The sequence below is a fragment of the Bos taurus genome, chromosome 4, assembly GCF_002263795.3.
Source record: "Bos taurus isolate L1 Dominette 01449 registration number 42190680 breed Hereford chromosome 4, ARS-UCD2.0, whole genome shotgun sequence".
Classification (NCBI taxonomy): Eukaryota; Metazoa; Chordata; class Mammalia; order Artiodactyla; family Bovidae; genus Bos; species Bos taurus.
The window spans coordinates 117,440,511-117,460,742 of NC_037331.1; the positions used below are offsets into that span (position 1 = coordinate 117,440,511).

At 49.3% G+C, this 20,232-nt stretch overlaps 1 protein-coding gene across 10 annotated transcripts in view; it reads left to right on the top strand.

Moving 5' to 3' along the window:
• The window catches only part of RBM33 (RNA binding motif protein 33), a 110,773-nt gene that overhangs the window by 82,671 nt on the left and 7,870 nt on the right, over window positions 1–20,232 (top strand). For 7 of the 10 annotated variants that reach the window (XM_059886006.1, XM_024991295.2, XM_010804693.4 and 4 more), the window contains 2 exons: window positions 13,941–14,150; window positions 15,554–15,742. In XM_059886006.1, coding sequence (XP_059741989.1) covers window positions 13,941–14,150; window positions 15,554–15,742 — 399 coding nt within the window. The remainder of the gene's footprint in view (window positions 1–13,940; window positions 14,151–15,553; window positions 15,743–20,232) is intronic. The other 3 variants (XM_010804694.4, XM_010804696.4, XM_002686984.6) reach the window with 1 other exon arrangement.

Genomic DNA, 20,232 nt, shown 5'->3' on the forward strand with positions numbered 1-20,232 from the left:
CCCATGGACTGTAGCCCGCCAGGCTCCTCTGTCTATGATACTCTCCAAACAAGAATACCGGAGTGGGTTGCTATGCCCTCCTCTAGAGGATCTTTCCAACCCAGGGATCAAACCCATGTCTCTTACGTCTCCTGCGTTGGCAGGCGAGTTCTTTACCTCCAGTGCCACCTGGGAATCCTGTAGGAAAAGTAAAGGACCTCAAATTCTCAGTCCCTCCGGGGACGGCAGAACCACTACAAGTGGAAGGAGTGTGGAGCCATTTGCTGTGCTGAATCAAGGGCAACTCGTCCTTAGCCCTTTAATTAGATGAGTTTCCATTGCTTTTGTTTCTCAGTTTGTATGCTAAAGATGTGAAGTATTTCAAATGCCGTAAGAAAATTTTTGATAAACCAAATCTATTTTTTCTCACCTCCATTCATTGTGATTCAGAATGTTGATAAGTAACTGGCCTGTGTTGTATCAGATTGTTTTATCTCTAGGTGAAAACCCAAGTGTTCATCAGTTTCTAGCGCCTTTGTGGCTCCTTGCTTTTGACCTTGTTTTAGTCATAGTCTTTGTCATGTTTTTACTGGAGTTATAAACTCAGAGCATGGGCCCTGGGGCCGAGGTTGGGAGTAGGCCTTTTGCCCAGGCAGTCAGGTGGTGCCCTGTGGGCCAGTGCACTCTGGGCTCTGGGGGACTAGGAGGTGCAGGGCGCGGCTCTGCTGTTACGGGCAGTCTTCAACTGATGAACGCCTGGTCTTCAGAAGAATTTATTTGCTTCAATTTTTGCTCTTTTGCGCTAATGGAAGACAATATGTTTTTTATATCAGATCATATTCTGAAATCATGCTGTATGATTTTACAATACACAGGAAAACAACAGAGGAATTTTACATGGAAGTAGTTATCTGCCAAACGTTGAAGTGGTTTTTTAGCTCTTCTTAATCCTTAAGTTTTAAGTTAACTACCCAACGTGTTCTGTGAATTAAGATTTTTTTTTATTCCAGTTCATTTCAGTCGCTCAGTCGTGTCTGACTCTTTGCGACCCCATGAATCGCAGCACGCCAGGCCTCCCTGTCCATCACCAAGTCCCAGAGTTCACTCAGACTCACATCCATCGAGTCAGTGATGCCATCCAGCCATCTCATCCTCTGGCCTCCCCTTCTCCTCCTGCCCCCAATCCCTCCCAGCATCAGAGTCTTTTCCAGTGAGTCAACTCTTCACAGGAGGTGGCCAAAGTACTGGAGTTTCAGCTTTAGCATCATTCCTTCCAAAGAAATCCCAGGGCTGATCTCCTTCAGAACGGACTGGTTGGATTTCCTTGCAGTCCAAGGGACTCTCAAGAGTCTTCTCCAACACCACAGTTCAAAAGCATCAATTCTTTGGCGCTCAGCCTTTTTCACAGTCCAACTCTCACATCCATACATGACCACAGGAAAAACCATAGCCTTGACTAAACGGATCTTTGTTGGCAAAGTAATGTCTCTGCTTTTGAATATGCTGTCTAGGTTGGACATAACTTTCCTTCCAAGGAGTAAGCATCTTTTAATTTCATGGCTGCAGTCTCCATCTGCAGTGATTTTGGCGCCCAAAAAAATAAAGTCTGACACCGTTTTCCACTGTTTCCCCATCTATTTCCCATGATGGGACCAGATGCCATGGTCCTCGTTTTCTGAATGTTGAGCTTTAAGCCAACTTTTTCACTCTCCACTTTCACTTTCATCAAGAGGCTTTTTAGTTCCTCTTCACTTCTTTCATATGGGTGGTGTCATCTTCATATCTGAGGTTATTGATATTTCTCCCGGCAATCTTGATTCCAGCTTGTGCTTCTATTCCAGTAATGCCTCCATATTGGCAACTTCCGCCTTTTCAGAGGATAGTGGTCTCTTGTTTGTATCTCTGGAGTAGAATAGTGTTTCCCTCATGTCCTGGGTGGTTGTTGTTGTTGTGGTGGTGGTGGTGTGTGTGTGTGTGTGTGTGTGTGTGTGTGTGTGTGTGTGTGTGTGTTTGTGTTTTCGTGGGTAGGAACTGTTTGTAAGAGAACATATCCGTTGTGCAAAAAGGAGACCGTTGAAGTGCTAAACTAAGTACCCTCTCATTTTCCCTCTTCCTCCTGCCCCTGCTGGTCTTTGTCCCTTCGCAGGGACTGAGGTGTTAATGCCCAGGACTGTGTTGTGTCGCGCACCTGGAGCTGAACTGGCCACCCCGGTGAGGGTCTGGCAGGGGCTTCCTCTCTGGGAGGATTGACTTGTGTGCTGCATCTGTGGAGAATGTTATTTATGCATTTCAGGTTTATAATTACTCGTTTAATAAAAGCATCTCATTGTCAGCCAGTCCATGTTCTTGTATTTTGCTATGATTCCAGGCCTTCTTCACCTTCTGTTAGTACCAGAGTGTATGTTTTGTTCATAAGATTTCCTACAGAAATTTACTCTTCAGAGAGTTTTATTTCCTTCACTTTTTTTTTTTAACCTAAACTGGCATCTAATGTATTAATTAAATTATTCTTTGCATTCATTGGTCTCTGTACAGGACACTGAATTATCATGGTACGTAAAGCTGTTTAGAAATTATGCGTTGGTGGTGATCAGAGTCAAAATATGCATCTACAGAATTTTTAAAGAAGACAGAATTTTCTTGGCAGTCTTATTCTGATATACAAATTGAAAATATATTACAACTTAAATTAGGTTTCTCTAGGTGAGCTTTTACCTGTGAGGCAATGGTGAATCAACGAGAACTTCTCTTTTTGTCATTTTCCATATTTTATTATCTCTAATTAAATAATTTTTCTTTGGATTTTATTAAATTGGGTTTTTTAAAAGGTGAAAGAGCCTGAGTCTTAAGACTAGGATTTTCAGTCTGCCCTTTCATTAATCATATTGTCTTTAAAGTGATTTTAATTCATACTGATCACCCAGGGAGACTCTCTGGTCTTTTTGTATTGTTCCTCTTTGTTAGTTAATGCATTATGGACATGGGAAGCGTTTTCAGGAAGGACGTAACAGAGAGCCTTTTTTGATGTTGGCTCTCGCAGTCAGGTGAGCAGGGTCGTGGTCTGGGTTGAAAGCTCACAGAGCCGGCCCTCACGTTCTTCGAGGGCGGTCTTGGGCATTGTGTGTGTTGTTGGCCGTCCTGAGGTTATGTGTGTGGAGCGTGGGGATTGAGGCCCTTGTCACCAGGGCAGAGTGCACACGTGTGTACCTGAGGGCGGGGCGAGGTGAGAATGACAGGGCTGTGGATGAGAGAGGCCCGTGGCTGGATGCTGGTCTCTTATGTATTTCTTTGGGACCTTTCCAACACAGAGAAGGTACTTTATAAATGTCCATTTTCTTTTCAGAATGCTCCTAAGGCCCTGTCTAGAAACACATTTCATGATTTTATGCCGTATAAAAAGTGGTGGCTACTGCTTATCAAGTATTATCAAGCATACTGCTTACCAAGTACAGTCGCTGCTTAGCATGTATTCACAGCAGCCTTACAGGTTAGCTCTATTATTTCCCTTTTACAGTTAAGTAAATTGCGTGTCGGAGAGGTTGTATTAGTTGCCCAGGGCCACTCAGCCACTAACTGGTAGAGTGAGGCCTCTGAGTCTTGTGCTTTCTACTGCTATTTATAGTAGTTGTTTTGCTGCTCCTCTTCCCCATGTGTTCCTTAGTTCTAAGTTAGGGAGAATAGTCTGCTGTTTCCAGTGAGTGTATGGTAATCAGGGTTGATTCAGAACATCTTCAGGGGGCTTTCTAGAGTAAGGGAGGGATCATGTTTCATGTCACTTGCCAACCCTGGTTGGTGGCGACCAGCCCTGAGAATTTTGGGAAGTGTCTGGAGGTACAGCAGAGTACCCTGAGTGGTGAGTGTGGAGTGGCCTGGTACGTTTGGGTGATCACCTGGCCACTAGCCTGGTACGGTGAATTGAAGTGGGTGACGGTGCCCGGTGGAGGGCGCTGGGACGTGCTGTGTGCTATAAATGTGTCTTAGAACGTTTCTGTATAAATCAGAGTGGGTCAGATTTTTATTTAAAACTTTGGGTTGAAATCATGACGGGAACTTGAAATTTAGAGAGACCTTTTGTTATGAGGCACACGAAATCTCTCTGTGAATTTTCGTTTTCCCCCACTTGTATTTTATTGTCTGGATTTATTAGGTGAGACTTAAAAAGGAACACATTAACACTGCTTTTAAAGAGTATTACATATCATCAACTATTGCTTGTAAAATTTAGTGTGCCTCCCCGAATATTGTAATCACCTTAAAGAATTTCATTTGATGGAATGGTTCTATTTTTATTACTTAAAACATAGGAATATTCTCCATTTGCTCACTTCTCAGAAAGCTACTTTTAAGTATTTAATTCTCAGAAAGCAAAAGAGAGCAATCTTGTTAAATCATAGCTGCTGACGTCCCCTGGTGGACCAGTGGTGAGGACTGCACCCTTGCTGCCCAGGGACTGGCTTCAGTCCCTGGGCGGGGAGCTGATCCTGTAAGCCCCGTGGCATGCCCCTCCTCCGAGCGTCACAACTGTTCATGACCAGCGCATAGTCCAGAAAAGCTCCTCAGGTTCTAACTGAGCATATGTAAAAATACAAACTGATCAGTGTAACTTACTGTAGTCTTCCCCGGCCATGATTTGTGATTAAACACCAGAAAAAAGAAAGAAGAGCATGTGCCAGGAGAAATTCAGGAGTTTAATTGGGCCTGCAGCTCTGTCTTTCAGTTTAGGGGAAACAGGGAACCTGTGAGGTGTGTGTATCGGGCCACCTGGCCTGCGTGAGCACCAGTGTGACCCGGGGTCTCAGTGTCATGGGGAGGCGAGTGCCTGTGCCCAGCCCAGGGTGCCAGCTCAGTACCTGCGTTCCTTCTGTGACCCGGGGTCTCGGTGTCACTGGGAGGCGAGTGCCCGTGCCCAGCCCAGGGTGCTGGTCAGCGCCTGTGTTCCTTCTATGACCCGGGGTCTCGGTGTCACCGGGAGGCGAGTGCCCATGCCCAGCCCAGGGTGCCAGCTCAGTACCTGCGTTCCTTCTGTGACCCGGGGTCTCGGTGGCACCGGTGCTGAGCTACTTACCTGTGTTACTCAGGGATGCTCAGTATTACTACCGTTCCTTTAGTTAAGGGCAGGAAGAATGCCTTCTTCCACTGTGCTTTACTGGAGGAAGAAATGGCGACCCGCTGCATCTTCTTGCCTGGAAAATCCCACGGACAGAGGAGCCCGGTGGGCTACAGTCCATGGGGTCGCAAAGAATCAAGACATGGCTGTTCTTTAAGAAAGTGAAAGTGGAATTCAGCTGCTTTATTCTGATTGAGGTAATGAAATGTTAAGAATTTGCCAGCAGATTAAGGGAGGAGCCCTTAGTTGTGCCGACCACTCAGGAGGAGAGGGGCACCGAGCGCCTGAGCAGGGGAGCCCGCCGTCCGGGCGGGAGACTCAGAGCTCCATGCCTACGGTCCCAGCTTGTGTGGGGCTCTTGCTTCAGGGGGTTGCCCTGCATTTGTAGATTTCTTCTTCCTCGAAAGTTATTGTCAGGTTTTCTTTAGAGGTGGTAGAGGAGGTAAAATGTGTACAATCCTGGTCCTCTTTTGTGGAGTAGAGGCATTTTTTGATAAAATACAATCTCAATTTAAGAGGCGTTGCAAGATTAGTAAAACATCTGCCGGATTTATTAGAGAGAGCAGCATTGGTCCACGCTTGGGGACTCTGGTCTGAGGAGGAGTCACCGGCAGAGGTGGAAGCGGCCCCGCTCGCTGCCCCGTCGTCCCTGTGGTCCCGCGGTCCAGCCGCTGCTCCCGCAGTGCCGTCTCTCTCTCGGCCCCGCCCACATGCACATGCCTGGGCTCCCGGTGCAGCCTCTGCCCTCTCTCAGAGCTGTGTCCCAGTCAGTGCTCCTAACTGAGGCTGGGTTTCCTCCTTGGTTCATTTAAGAAGCAGCTGTTGATGACACTAGTAAGTAAGGTTGCTCTGTGTGTGTGTGTGTGTGCGTGCGTGCGTGTGTGTGCGAGCGTGTGGGCGCGCTCAGTGGAGTCCCGGCTCTCTGTGACCCATGGACTGTAGCAGGCTCCTTCCTCTGTCCATGGGATTCTCAGGCAAGAATGCCAGAGTAGCTTGCCATTTCCTCCTCCAGGGGATCTTCCCACCCAGGGATCAAATGCAGTCTGCTTGACAGGTGGAGCCACCAAGGAAGCCCTCTCTAGTAAGCAAAAGTAACGCCAGAAGTACCATGAATCCCTGTTAGTTCTTCTGGCTGCCTTTTCATGCTGAAATTTACAGTCTGCTCCCACATTCCTCTACTCCGTTTACAAGATGGGATCGTGTCACGCATCTGTTTGGTGAGTTGGCGGTGCTGACACGTTCTCAGGGAGCCCCAGGCCAAGGCAGGGCAAGGCTGAGCTTACGGGTGTCACTGCATCACGCAGCCAGCTGCCCGACCAGGAGGAGGGCTCAGCTGACCACCTCACTGGTTTCTGGCAGAAGCCGACTTGATGCCATGGTTTTGCACAGCACCTGGGAGCCGAGAACATTCTAGAGGACCAGGGTAAAGCAGGTCTGGTGGAAGTGAGTCAGAAACGAGACAGTCAAGGACAGGCCTGCAGCGGGCCTGTGACAGGGAAGCCCTTCTGGGAGGCCGCCCTTCTGGGAGGCCGAGTTGGGGAAACCGTGCTGACACAGGGAAGAGAGTCAGGAGATGCCCTGCCTGGGCAGACGGGGCCGGGGGAACGGCCCGACTCCCGGCTTGCTGACTGTAGTTCCCCTTTCCCTGCTGTCCATCCCTCTCCGGTAGGCAGAGTGGTCTCTTCTGTCTCCTGATCATTTCCCTGTTAGAGGTGCTGGTGAGTTCAGATGGTGGGAAAGCAGAAACACAGGCCCGAGGAAGAATGGGTCATGTGTCTTGAACAGTCACTTGTTCGGTAAGATGTGTATTCTAGACTTTTCTTGGAGGAGAAGCCGCTGTATGGTAATACTTATTTTTAAGAACTTTAAAATACTTTAGTGGGAAGAACTGATAACTTCTAGAGACATGACCTTTTAATCATTCTTAAACACGTGACCTTCTTCATTTGGGCAAAGTGGACTGTAGTTCATTAGAGGACAGAAGTCAGTCTTAATGAATCAGAATGTCTGCACGTTCATTTATGGGTGTTTTTATGCATATGCTGTTTCCGAGTGAGATGAGTGGTTAAATCAGAAAGAGTTCATCTGTAATTAGAAATCAGGATTTGCTCACCCACCTTCTTCAGCAGAAAGAAATCTGCTTCCTCCAGTGACCTGGGTGCCTTCCCTGTCCTCACACCTAGCAGCTGGCAAGAGCGGGAGACGGGTCTTCTGCACAGGGATGTCGCCTCGTGCTCTGAAGGAGGTCCTTCTCCACTGCCCGTCCTGGGAAACTGGAGACGCCTCGTTGGCCCGGCACCTTGCTTTGTTTCTCCAAAGGCCAGTCAATTTTGCTTTTAAACGATTTCCCCAAACCTGCCTAGTCTCAGAAAGTAGAATGTTGAGAGTGAGAGCACTTGCGTCACTGCGCAGTGGTAGAGCCCTGCAGAGAGGTCGGTGTGCCTGCTGGTGGGTCCTTTTCCTTTCTCCAGGAAGCCAAGCCCTGGGGCGGTGCCTTTAGTCTCAGAGGATTTTGTTTCAGTTCAGCCAATGTAGACCTATTACTGATTAGGAAGCGTTTTAGGTTTAAGTTGTTGGTTACACTTTTTGCATGCTTGCCGTATATAAGGATAATTTATTGTAGAGACTAGGTGAACACTGCACGTGCGAATTGTTCTCACCTTGAATCATACTGTAGCAGTTTAAGTAGGGGATTGACCCAGGAGCCTGGAGAACAACGTTATTTCTATTCACTTCTCCTTTAAACAGCAGTCTCAAAGACAAAATAGAGCCTTAAATGCATTGGTGTTGAGAAACTTTGCGTAGTGTGCAGATCATTTATTGTCCAGATTCCGAGTGAGCTCTCTAAAGAGCACAGGCTAGACCCAGTATTGTTGCAGCTAATAGGAGCCGCTCGTGAGGTCTGTGGGCTGCAGATGAGCAGCGCTGCGCTGACAGTGAAGCAGGCCTTATCGGCAGGAGAATTCATAAGAGGCTGCCCTGGGACCCCAGCCACTGTCCTGCCGTGTGTCCCGACAATGTTATCTGTCCTCTCAGCGCGGAGTATCACGTGTCTGTCATGAGTACAGAAATTAATTTAATGTCACCTGAAGACATGCAATTAATCTTTTAGAGGTTTTCATAATACCTTTACAGAAAGAGTTGCCAGTTTGGCGGATTTGGATTTTAGGGTTTAGAAGAAGATAAGGAAAATTAATTTTTCATCAGGGTTAATACAAGCTAGCAGGGCCACAAAAGCTGAGAAAAATGGTTGGGGAATTTGTCAAGTGTTGTCACTCTCGAATAATGCTGCTTAACGTCTGATAGGTGTAATCAAGAGTTGAGATTTCTATAGAGAGGGATTAATCAATTTGCTCACCAGTGAATGCAAGTCAGTGATATCACTTCTTCATGGGATTTAAGAATGAAAATAAGATTTGATCTGTCAAACTGCAGGACGCCCTGACAGTATCAGTCGGCATTTTTATCTATACATTTAAGCCATTTGTTATAAGTAAATTTGTCCTGCTAATGTTGGTGGCTGCAAACCTCATTTTTGGGTAACGATGAAGCTGATAAAAAGTATTCCTTAAGCTTACTTAATTCAGGAAGTGCCTCTTATATTTAAGAAAAACTACTCTCAAAAGGCACTTTTTACAGTATTCATTAAAAGATAAATCATTTGTGGAAAAAAGCCAGCAAAATATTTCCATTTTGGTCTAAGACGGGCCACTTCTTTTCTCTTCATCTGTTCTGGAGGAAGTAAAAGAAGTTTAAGGCCATGTCTAAACACACTAGTGTGTAAGGAATTTAAAGCGGAACCGTGCTGCCCTAGAGAAATTCACTTGCAAGGTGAATTTCCTTTCTTTGAGTGGCTGGAATCTGCCATGCACAGACGACTAGTAATTTCCTTACATTAAGACAGTATGTTTCTAAAAGTCCTCGTTTGAATTGACAGTATCTTTAAATTTACATAACTGAACACTAACAATTTTGGGATGTCTTTTCAGTGCTGTTAACTATTATGTGTGAGTTGTAGAAGACTTGTAAGTCAATGGGTGGGTTCCGTTTGGGTTGGTTCTAAACAGTCACCGTTTTTCTTCTGTGTCTCTGTGTGAGAATAGGTGTGAAAACATGTTTCTGGCCGCAGCCTAGAAATTCGCAGGTTGACTGTTTGCTAGTGTTAACGGGAGTGACTCTGGGATTTAGAAATTCCCCTGAGAACTAGCTTTTCGTAGTGCTGTTTTGAAAGAAAATAATTGTTCTCTCAGTTGGAAGAAAAGCAGCACTGTCTTTCTTACAAAATAAAAAAACTTGTTACTTATATTTAAGGCTTGAGTCCTCAGCATGATTTTCAGAAAAAAGTCAAAGCAGCGTATTACAGTAAGCCTTCATTTCCTTAAAATGATGTGACTGAGTGATGGTCAGTCCCTTTGTTTCCAGCCCTGCTAAAAATCGTTATGTTGGATGTTAAGAATAAGCTCCTGCCTACGAGGTCGTCTGAAGTCCATGCTTTGGACCCACCAGGACAGGAAGTCCCGGTAGCACTCAGTGTGTGACCAGTGAGAACAGTGGTGTTTACTTTGAAGGAGATCGAGGGAAACAGACCCAAATGTACTTCTTGTCAACTGGGAGACATTCAGAAAGCAGCTCTGTGCATCCTCCCTGGGCAGAGCATGGGGAATGATACCAAGACTCTGGTGACTAAGAGCCTAGGGGGCCGTGGGCATTGCTGTTTTGAAGTTTCTTCCGTCATCTGTAGCTACAGGGGGTGTAAAGCACTGTCCTGTTGTGAATGTGAGTAACTCTAGAGCTTGCTCAGGCCTCCCCCCACTCGTGTGAGCAGATGATAGCTGTTTTTCCTAAAAGTTGGGCTTTTGTCATAACCCCTGCCTGAAACATCCCTGTATCTTGCTCCTCGCTGACTCGTTAAGTGCTCGTCGTCTGCCTGCTCTGTGCCGATCGTCTTCTGTTCCTCTTCGGTCCTGAGGCTGCATGGTGACTGGTGTCCCTGTGGGCTCCCCTTCTCGTGAGCATTGAAGAAAAAGAGTGCAGCTCCACGACCTGGGCAGCCTGAGGACTGGAGGCACTGCTGTGGCTCCCCACGAGGGCGGAGTTGGGGTGCTCACTGCGCTGGGGAGATGCAGGCCGGGCGAGGAGGCCCATGTGGAGGAAGGAGCATGGTGCGGCCCAGACATGGCTCCTGTGTCATCTCAGGTGGTCTCAGAGAGTCCTAGACAGAGAGGCACTTGTGACACTTGTTACCTGTGTTTCTGAGCTGTAGATGGAAAACAAGCCTACTTTAAACTCTTTCTTGAAAGGACAATAAAAGTTTAGAACTTGGGTTTTCAGGGTTTTTACATGACCTAACATTGTCAGGTGTGAATTATCAGTCTCTTACTCAAAATGGCAGTAAAGAGAATTTTTATTACTTGCCAGTGTTTATTGACTAAATGTTTATGTTCTCAATTCCTAGTTTAAAAATCATCAGATCACCACAGTATAGTATATGTATCATCCAAATACATATAGTGTATACCTTAAAACAGGCACACCCTACTTTTGGTACAAGCTCTTCGTTTTAAATAAAAGTGACTGTCTGGATTGTCTACGTTTTTAGTTTTGGGTTGCTAAAGAAAAATTTTATGACAGTACTGCTCATTGTCCGTCGTATATATAGACATCATTCCTTTTAGGGCACTTGTAGTAGCTAACTGCTGATTCCGGCAGCGTGGTGGAATGTTTGCTGAGGCCGCATCATCGCACTGACAGGGGCACTGCCCCAGGATCCTGATAGCACAGGCTTTCTTCATAGCACTTTCAGACGACTTAGTTTTTAGATGCCTGGTCTACTGTTTATTGTTTTATTCAGTAAATATCTCAGTGCCATCTGCATGCACCAGAAATTTTGGCTTGGTGAATAAAAACAGATTCACCAAAGTGCAAATCACTCGTTTCTCTAGACACTTAAAAATGGCATATGCTTTAGTTGTCCTCAGACTTTACCCTCCTCTCGGGAGCTTCCAGTGAGTCCATAAATGGAGGACTTTCCCATAGAGGTAACCATACACAGCGGGTTCATTTATCCACATTTGTGAGAAAGGCAGACGTTGGAGGAGAATCAGTCAATAGACTGTTGGGGAGGTGAGCTGTGTGGAGAAGTTAGTGACCCAGTGCTTCCTGCGTGTAAGACACAGCCTCTGGTGGGACCTGGGGTCTAGTGTGATGTGTCTGCCCCTGTAGAAAAAAAAAAAAAAGATGTTTTAAAGAACAGCAAAACTTAACCCTTGCAGAGTGAATTTATGAACCATATACTAACATAATTTCAATGTGATTTTAGGTAGATTAATCAATAATAGATTACTGGCTCTTAACAATTAGGAATATGTGTGTATATCCTAAAAATGTTCAGCTTTTTACTATAGAAAAATTTCAAGCATATACATAACTGGAGAGAGTTCACATAGCTTTTCCAGACTTCTCATTAACTTTATGTGAATTGTGGTCCCACAGAACGGCCTGGCGTGCCTTTCCGTAGGGCTTCCATTTTCCTTTGGGGGTGCTTCTCCATCAGGCTGGAGTAACTCGCCGCAGGATCACATTTTAGGCAGTTCCTGATGACAGAATGTAGGGGTACCCTCCGCTTCAGCTGTCCTCAGCCCTGGCTGGACGTCACTGGAAGAGCCTTAAGATACGCTCGCGTCTGGGCTCCCACTCAGGACAGTGTGACTGAGTGGCTCTCGACTAAAGCCCAGGAACAGTAACATCTGAAAGCTGCCCAGGTGACCGACGTGTAGGTTGAGACCCTTGGCTTGTCTCAGGCCAAGTGTGACGTGAGCTCTCGGCTTTGGCAGATGTCCTTTATCAGGTTGACAAAAGACCCTTCTGTTCCTAGTTCATCAAGAATTTTCATTATGAATGCCTTTCTTGTATCAGTGCAGATGGTCATGTGGTCTTTTCCTCCACTAATGTGGTCTGTAAATTGATTTTTGAATGTTAAACCAACCTTGCATTCCTGGGATAAATCTTACATGGGTATGGTGTATGATCCTCTGAATTTAGCTTGCTGACATTTTAATGAGAATTTTTTTCATATATATATATACACATATTCATTTATTTATGAGGGATAGTCTTCTGTGGCTTTTGTTTCTTTTTTGTCTTTGATTTTTGTATCCCAGAAAAACAGGCTTCAAATATGAGTCGGGAAGTTGTTCCTCCCCTTCCGCCTTCTGAACAAGACTCTGTAGAACTGGTGGTCTCTCTGTCTTAAATATTTGATAGAATTCACCAGAGAATCCATTTGGGCCCGGGTTTTTCTTTGTGGAAGGTTTTTAATGATCGATTCGGTGTCTTCTTAGATTTCCAGATTTTCTCTTTCTTCTTGAATCAGTTTTGTTATCTTGCATCTTGCCTGGAAAATCCCATGGACAGAGGAGCCTGGCGGACTGCAGTTCATGGGGTCTCAAAGAGTTGGACGCGACTGAGTGACGGAGCACACAGCACATCTTTTATGGAATTTGTCCATTTCGTCTTAAGTTCCCTGATTCTGTTGGTATAAAGTTGTTCAAAATATTCTTTTACATTTCGGTAATGCCACTTTTCATGCATTGGAGAAGGCAGTGGCAACCCACTCCAGTGCTCTTGCCTGGAGAATGCCAGGGACGGGAAGCCTGGTGGGCTGCCGTCTGTGGGGTCGCACAGAGTCGGACACGACTGAAGCGACTCAGCAGTGCCACTTTTATTTCTGATTTCGGTAATTTGTGTCCTTCTTCTCTTTTCCTTAGTTTAGTGAAGCTTTACTGGTCTCAGGAAAGTCAGTGCTTGACTTTTCCCTGTTGTTTCTCTGTTTACCGTGCCCTGGCTTTTCTCTGTGATCTTATTTCCTTCTCTTCAGTTTTGGATTTGGTTTCCTATTTGTTTCCTAGTTTCTTGTGATAACAGGTCAGGTTCTTGATTTTAGATCTGTTTTCCTTCCTGATGTCACTGCTTTAGTTGCAGCCCCTCGATTCTGATGTGTTGTATTTTTATTTTCATTCAGAATGCCTTCTGCTCGGTGTCTGTCCTCTTTCCACCTCCGAGCCCGGTCTCCTGGCTGGCGGCCGTGGTGCCCCCACGCTCAGGGGCCGGCCGGTGCTCAGGAGGCAGCGCCGCCCAGTGCCTGGCCTCGGCCCTGCGGTCCCCGCTCCACTCAGCTCTTCTCCCTGCTGTCCCCCGCGGTTCCCTGTCTGCCCTGGGGGGCTTGTCTAGGCCTCCAGTAACTGATTTCTAGAGTTTCTTCACACCATTTTGTGGATTCCCAGCTCGTCTGTTTTTGTCCCAAACAGCCAGCGTGCATGTGGGGACTTGTGACTCAAGAGGGGAGGGGTGACTGGGTGCTGTCAGCCTGTGGGTGCTGCGGGGTGCCCCACTGTTGAGGGTTGTATCTGTAGGGAGGACGTGCTAGGATGTGCCCAGGGGCTGTCGGGAAGATGACCCACTTTCATGAGGTTTGAAAGGGAGTTAAAAGTTCAAAGCAACTGCTGATGCATACTATCAGATTTTCAAAAGGATGCTCCTAACAATGGAAAAGGCATGTCAAGCGTGAACTATTTTTAAAGTTAAGCAGTATTTCATTGAACTAAAGAGGACCTACTTTAATAATTACACATCTCTTGAGTGGATCCAGTAATTAAAGGTCTTAGATTTAAATTTGATAAAGGCTCTTTAACCTTAACGCCTGTCAGGTGAGCATGTCCTTTCCGTAGTGGCCCTCATGAGATGGCCGGTGGGTGGGCCCGCCCTTGGTTGAGCAGTGATCGAGGTGGACCCCGGTGCTGGGGAGGGAGGCTTGCTTGTGCAGACACTGACCAGCGCGCTGCCTTGTCTGTTTCAGCAGGGAGGAGAGAGCGACGGCTTTTTTCACCCAGAGGGCCAGCCTCAGCGGATCCCTCAGCCCCCAGAGGTGAGGCAGCAGCCCGCCCGCAAGGTGACACTGACCAAGGGGGCCCTCCAGCAGCCCCAGCACCCTGCATTGGGGGCCCACATGCACGCGGCCGGCCCGCCAGGCATCAAGAGCATCCAGGGGATCCACCCAGCCAAGAAGGTGCGGCCCAGCCCCGTCCTCTGGAGTGCTGGGAAAGGAGCTAGAGCACCTCCGCCCCTGGGTTGAAAGCTGATGTGCTCACAGGCGTGCTTCCCTCCCTCGGCTTCACGGTGTGACTCTGGAAGCTCACCGGGGCCCAGGGAGCGGTTGTCTCCTGCAGCTCAGAGTGCGCTATGGGCGCGGCTCTGCGTGGCCCCCTACCCTCCCAGCTGCTGCTCCAGAGGCTCCTCTGAAGTTTCCTCCTCAGCGCCTCGTTCACAGATGGGAAGCCTTTGGGGTGAAGTCCCCTGCCCGAGGAAGTGCTTCTGGCCCTGGTTCTTTCTGCACCGAGGGATGCCTTGTCTGAGCTCCGTGTGTGAGATGAGAGCCGTGGCCACCTTTCCAGGAGAGGAGTGTGCGCCATGTCCCATCATGTCCCGTGGGGGCACCCCTCCCCACAGCTTCTAGTGAGGGGCGTCTTCATGGCCCTCCCAAGGCCCCTGCTCTTTGCCCGACAGCCGCACACGTGTGAGGAGGATGGCAGACGCCTGCTCTGAGTTCTCCTGGAAGCGCTTGGACCCTGCCAGTCCCTCCCCTGCTGGTCTTGCTGCTGATACTGAGGAGTAGTGTTAGTGTGAAGACCAACCTAGGTCTTTGAAATGTTTAAATCACTTCGTGTGTGTTATCTCATAAATACCTTCTGACGCAGGAGCAAACAGACTGTCCGTTTGTGCTGCGAGAGGCACCCCCCCAGTCACATTCATCGTACCTTCGGGTCAGAGCTTTAAAGAATGTTCCAGTCTGAGTTCCCTTGAGTCGGGTGTTGTCCCTGGATGAGTGATGAGAAGGGCCTTAGGAAGGGCCCCACCATAGCTGTGAGCACAGATACTGCCCTCAGGGTTCTCTAGTCGCTGTAGTTGGGGTGCCAAGGAGTGTTGTGTGGTGGGGGTGGGGGACCCCTGCTGCAGAATCTGCCTTTCAGGACGGATACTGCCGTGGCCCGCAGTGATGGGGAGTGGCTGGGGGCAGTGCCGCGCAACTTCGCTGGCACTGCCTCCCACCCCCCGTGCGGGCCTGACCCACAGTGGGGAACTTCGGGCTCTGGGGCCCGTGAGGACCCGTGTCTTGGTGTCAGCCGAGCGCCTTTCTGGAGCCTGTGGTCCTACTGCTGCATGCACAGGACGACCGTGTGAGCAGGTCGACTGTGGCACACAGTGCCCCCTGGCACCGTGCGTGCTGCCCAGGCTGACCGAGACTGCACCGCTTCCTCTTCTCCTCATGCGAGTCTGCTGGCCCTTTCTGACAGTGGGGAGCAGCTGCAGAGGACCCTGCAGCCCGTGGTGTATTTTGGTGGACTCTGGCAGACGCGCTCACGCTATGTCAGACATGCAGCCTGACCCTGAATGGTTTTCTCTCGTTACCAGGTGCTCGTGCATGGGAGAGGCCGGGGCCTGGCGGGAGCCATGGGCCGGGGCCGCCTGATGCCCAACAAGCAGAACCTGCGGGTGGTGGAGTGCAAGCCTCAGCCCTGCGTTGTGTCTGTGGAGGGGCTCTCCTCGTCCACCACCGACGCCCAGCTGAAGAGCCTGCTGACGTCGGTGGGGCCCATCCAGGTGGGCCACCCTGTGCCTTCGGTCTGTGCCCTCCGTCTTGCCCTCCCAAGACTCAGTTCTTTAAAGCCCCTGAGAAGAAAGCTGAATGTTTTACCATTGTGCACGCTTGGTACCAGAACTTTTTGCCTGAGGGTTAGAGTGTTTGGAGTTTTTCAGGTGCTCAGAAACTTCATGAACTGTTTATTCCAGCTGAACAAATTATCCTTTGAAATCCTGAAATTATCCTTGAATTCTTGAGGAGTGGCTTGTCTGTTATCAGACACGTTAAGCTTGTATCCACAGAGAGCTCTTCTTGGACAGCCTGTCATAGAACGGGTTAACCTGCAGGAACACAGCTGGCGTCAGAGAGCTTACGATGCTTTTAAAAATACAGGTCTCCTGAGTGGAGATTCTCCAACCTATGGTAGTTGAAAACCTGGGATCAGATCACAGTTGAGGAGTGAGCCTGGGACCCCAGGCTGGGCTGGGGTGGAGTGGGGTGGGTGGCGAGTCCAGGCTTGCCCTGGGCCCTGCTCCTGGCTGGCTCCCAGCCTGGGTCGGGGCGGGAGGTGGTGGTGCTCTTGCTCTCCATGTGTGACCCCGGTCGGTCTGGGCTGTGCTCCTGCCCCGCGGTCCCGATGATTCTCCTGTGCGTCCTTGAGAGTGAGCCTGCGCTCAGGGTCAGCGCGTGATGGCAGAGCCGTTGCTGCTCAGCGCTACGCGACTAACCTGCAGAAGTCGGAGTTTGAGTGCTGCGTTCTGGGGGCCATTTTCCCATTTGCCTTTTTTTCTTTCTCCTGTTCTGGAAAGAAGGATTAGAGATCATTGTGTTAAAGTTTAATGGAGGGCACTTTGTTAAAGCAGAGCAAAACTACTACTGGGTATTTAAAGGCTTCTTTTTATTAGAGAAGAAGACGGGAAGATAAGAGTGGTTACATCAGGTGCCCTTAGAATGCTGCTGGAAGGAGTCCCCAAGGGTGAGGAATTCAGCAGCTGCCCAGGAGGGCCTGTGGGCCATCCCAAGGGTCCCAAGGAGCCAGCACCCCTCTGTCCTTGCCAGTCTTAGTCCCGAGGGATGGTGTTGAGGGGCGTCCACAGGTCTGTAAGCACTGAGATCACACAGTGCTGATGTAACAAAGGTTGCCAGCATTAGATAGCTGAAGACCAATGTTGGTAAGTTTAAATTGTGAGAAGATGCTTATAACAAGACTTGCATGTGGTTTAACTGTAAATACCCTTCAAGGCGGGTGGTGAGGAGGTCCAGGCCTCCTGGCTGCGGGAGAGGCAGACGTGAGGCCTCTGGTGGGCTGGGCTGTGGCGCCACCTGGCGCCCGCGTGCCCTGAGAGCAGGCGGTGTCTGCACCCAGAAGGCCCTGCCCGGTGCCCACCAGTAGGGCTGTGGGAGGAACCGGAAAGAAGGGCCTGTCTGCCTGTCCACCACGCCAGGGGTCCTGCTCGTAGGGAAGGGACAGGCAGTCTGGGGTGGAGTGAGAGTGCGGTGGCTGGCTTAACGTTGGGGGTCGTGGTTGGGGGCTCCGTGGACAGGTGAGCCTCGTCAGCTGCCGGGCCTTCCAGGATGTGGTGGGGCCGCGGGCGTCGGGCGTCGAGGCGGCTTCCGTCTCGGTCCCGAGTTTGCTATTTCCTGGAGTGCAGCTTCCCAGCCGAGGACTTCCCCCAGGCACCGCACAGTAGTGCACGTTTCGTCTCCGCCTCTGCCTCTGCTCTGGTTACCGCGGAGGTGGGGTGAAAGAGACATGGGTCCCCGGGCGCTGCAGAGGGAAAGCGTGTGCCCTCAGAAGGAGGCCTGTCTTCCCTGCGTGAGGTCTCTGGGGTCACTTCAGGCCGCCAGTGCGGCTGTTACGGGGCACAGGCACAGGGGAAGCCCTTGTTCTGGGGGTATCTTGGGTTACCTGGTGAGGAGGAGCCCCTTAGAGCCATCGTGTGAGGTGGGATTGTGCTGAAGCATCTCACCTCCTGTGAGGAGCCCTCCTGCCTGCCTTGTCTGGTTTTGACGGATCAGGAGCGTCTGGGGTGACCTGGAGGAAGTCGGGATCTCAGTGGAAGCAGTTCAGTTATTTTGGAGTTGAGGACGTTTGGGGAAGAAAACGCTAGGTGTAGTTAAATGTTGCTGTTCAGTCGCCCAGTCGTGTCCGACTCTTTGTGACACATGGACTGCAGCACGCCAGGCCTCGCTGTCCCTCACCGACTCCCGGAGCTTGCTCAGACTCATGTCCATTGAGTCAGTGATGCCATCCAAACATCTCATCCTCTGTCGTCCCCTTCTCCTCCTGCCTTCAATCTTTCTCAGCATCAGGGTCTTTTCTAGTGAGTCAGTTCTTCACATCAGGTGGCCAGAGTATTGGCGCTTCAGCCTCAGCATCAGTCCTTCCAGTGACTATTTAAGAGAAATGTAGATATTCCCAAAACTGATGTTTTGAGCTTTAAAGAAAACAGGCGTGGCCACATGATCTGAAGATTGTTAACCGGAGGCTGACACGCACAGTTCTGAAAACACTGTTGTAAATAATTCTCCCGAAAAAGAGGATTCCAGGCAGAGTGCATGGTAACCCAAGGGCTGTGATCTGTAGGGTAAGTTTGTACAAGATGAGAGTGGAAGGGGAGCCTCAGAGTGTCTCTTAACTGTGTCAGAGCAGAAGGGACAGCACTTACGCTGTGGGTGAGAGGAAGCCCAGACATTGGAATTGAGGAAAAGACACAGACTCGGCGTCAAAAAAGACCACATCTCGTGTAAACGTGAAGAGGAAGCAGCGTGTGATGGAGTGGTCTGAGACGCCAGAGTCGCTGTTGCAAACACCCCATCACCAGCAAGAGGGTCGGGTGACCTGCGTCCAGAATGAAGAGGGCGGTGCCCCTGCACTCCAGCCCAGCCGCGGGCCCTGGGGAAGAGAGCTGGAGTCGGGGCAGGCCCGCCGCCTGGCACGCCCCAGGCCTGCCGTGTGAGAAGGGGGTTCCCCAGGTGCCCCTGGGGCCTGGCCGCCCAGGGGCCGCTGTCACTATAAATCTGATGGCTTATACCTGGGGCTCTGTTTGAGCATTTTTGTGTGTGTCTAAAACTCCGAATATCAGCGTCAGTTTTGGCTTCAGTCGGTTCCCGAAGGCACCGGGAACTGTTGGCCAGAGTAGGGAGAGTAGTGTAGGTGATTTTCAGGACTGCGGGTTCACTGCAGAGTCCCCCCAGCGTGGTCGTTTATTCAAGCACACAGACACCAACGCAGGCTCTTCCTAGAAAGAGGGGGAGCTTTCCCTGAACAGGGAAAAGAGACCCAGAACGGTGAGGACAGTTTTCTGGACTTTAACTGCCCGCTGCCCCTGCAGTGCTTGTGGCAGCTCGTCCAGGGGCCTGAGCGGGGCCACTGAGCCCACGTGCAGGAAGCCGCCCCGGGAGGGCGTCGTGGCTTGTGTTCTGCTGTTCACAGTAGCGCAGGTGTTCTCGGGAATCGTCTGCAGGTGTCTTGTCTCTGAGAAATGACAAGTATATCTGGGTGAGGTGGGCAAGTGAGCCTGTCCCCATGGGCCAGTCAGAGAGTGTAGAGTGGAGACAGAGTTTACCTCTCAGTTTGTTCTGGGTAAACTAAAGTGCTTACTTATTTGGAAATGGGCTGCTGATTTGCAGGATGTATTTTCAGAGTGGAAGCTGGTGATTATCATGCATGCCCTTTAGTTTATAGTCTACGGGATCTTCTTGTATCTTCCCAGTAGAGGGATCGCTAGTATTTGTCACTTTGGTAGGTCAGAAATGGTTAAATATTCAGTTTTGGCAGTGTATTAATGTTTTATCTGAAAATAGCCTCTGTATTTTGAAAAAAAAAGAAAAGGTGCAGAAATGTCAATAAGGGGAGGAAAAACAGATTTTAAGACGGTGTTCTTACTGCTTATGTTGACTGTTGAGAAGCAGCTCACGCCGGTGATTTAAGAATTTCATTGAAAGTTTACGCTCTTTTGATTGATACTTTTTCAATTAAATTGAGCTTTAAACCAGGTAGATACAGATAAACAAATCTTACCTCAGATGCCATTTTATATGATAAGTGGTAAACAGGAAGCGTCATGTTTCACTCCACATTGTGAAGTCACCCAGAGGAAATACAGCCTCAACATTCTTTTTCTCAGAAGAAGAGCATGGTGTTTTCAAAATCTAGATTCCATCTGTGAGTCGTAGAGTGCGGATAATTATCTGTGCCATCGTAACAAATTAGTCTTCCTTATCTGTTCCTAGTTGAGTGATTTTTGTAGCTTTCGACAGAATAAGTCTAGTAAGCTGTGGTTCTTGTGTTGAGAACTGCCGTGGTGTTGGCAGCAGTTGGCACGAAGCTGTGCTTGGCATCCTTGAGTGCTGCAGCCGCATGGCGGGAGTGGGGACCTGGGTCAGGAGGCGGGCCTGGCGGGGTGTCTGCTGCAATGCGGGGCTGTTCTCATGACCGGAGGATAGCTCCTACCACGCTCCCCTCAGGGCTCCGCGGGTCACGGGACAGCCCGGCGTTTCCTCTTGC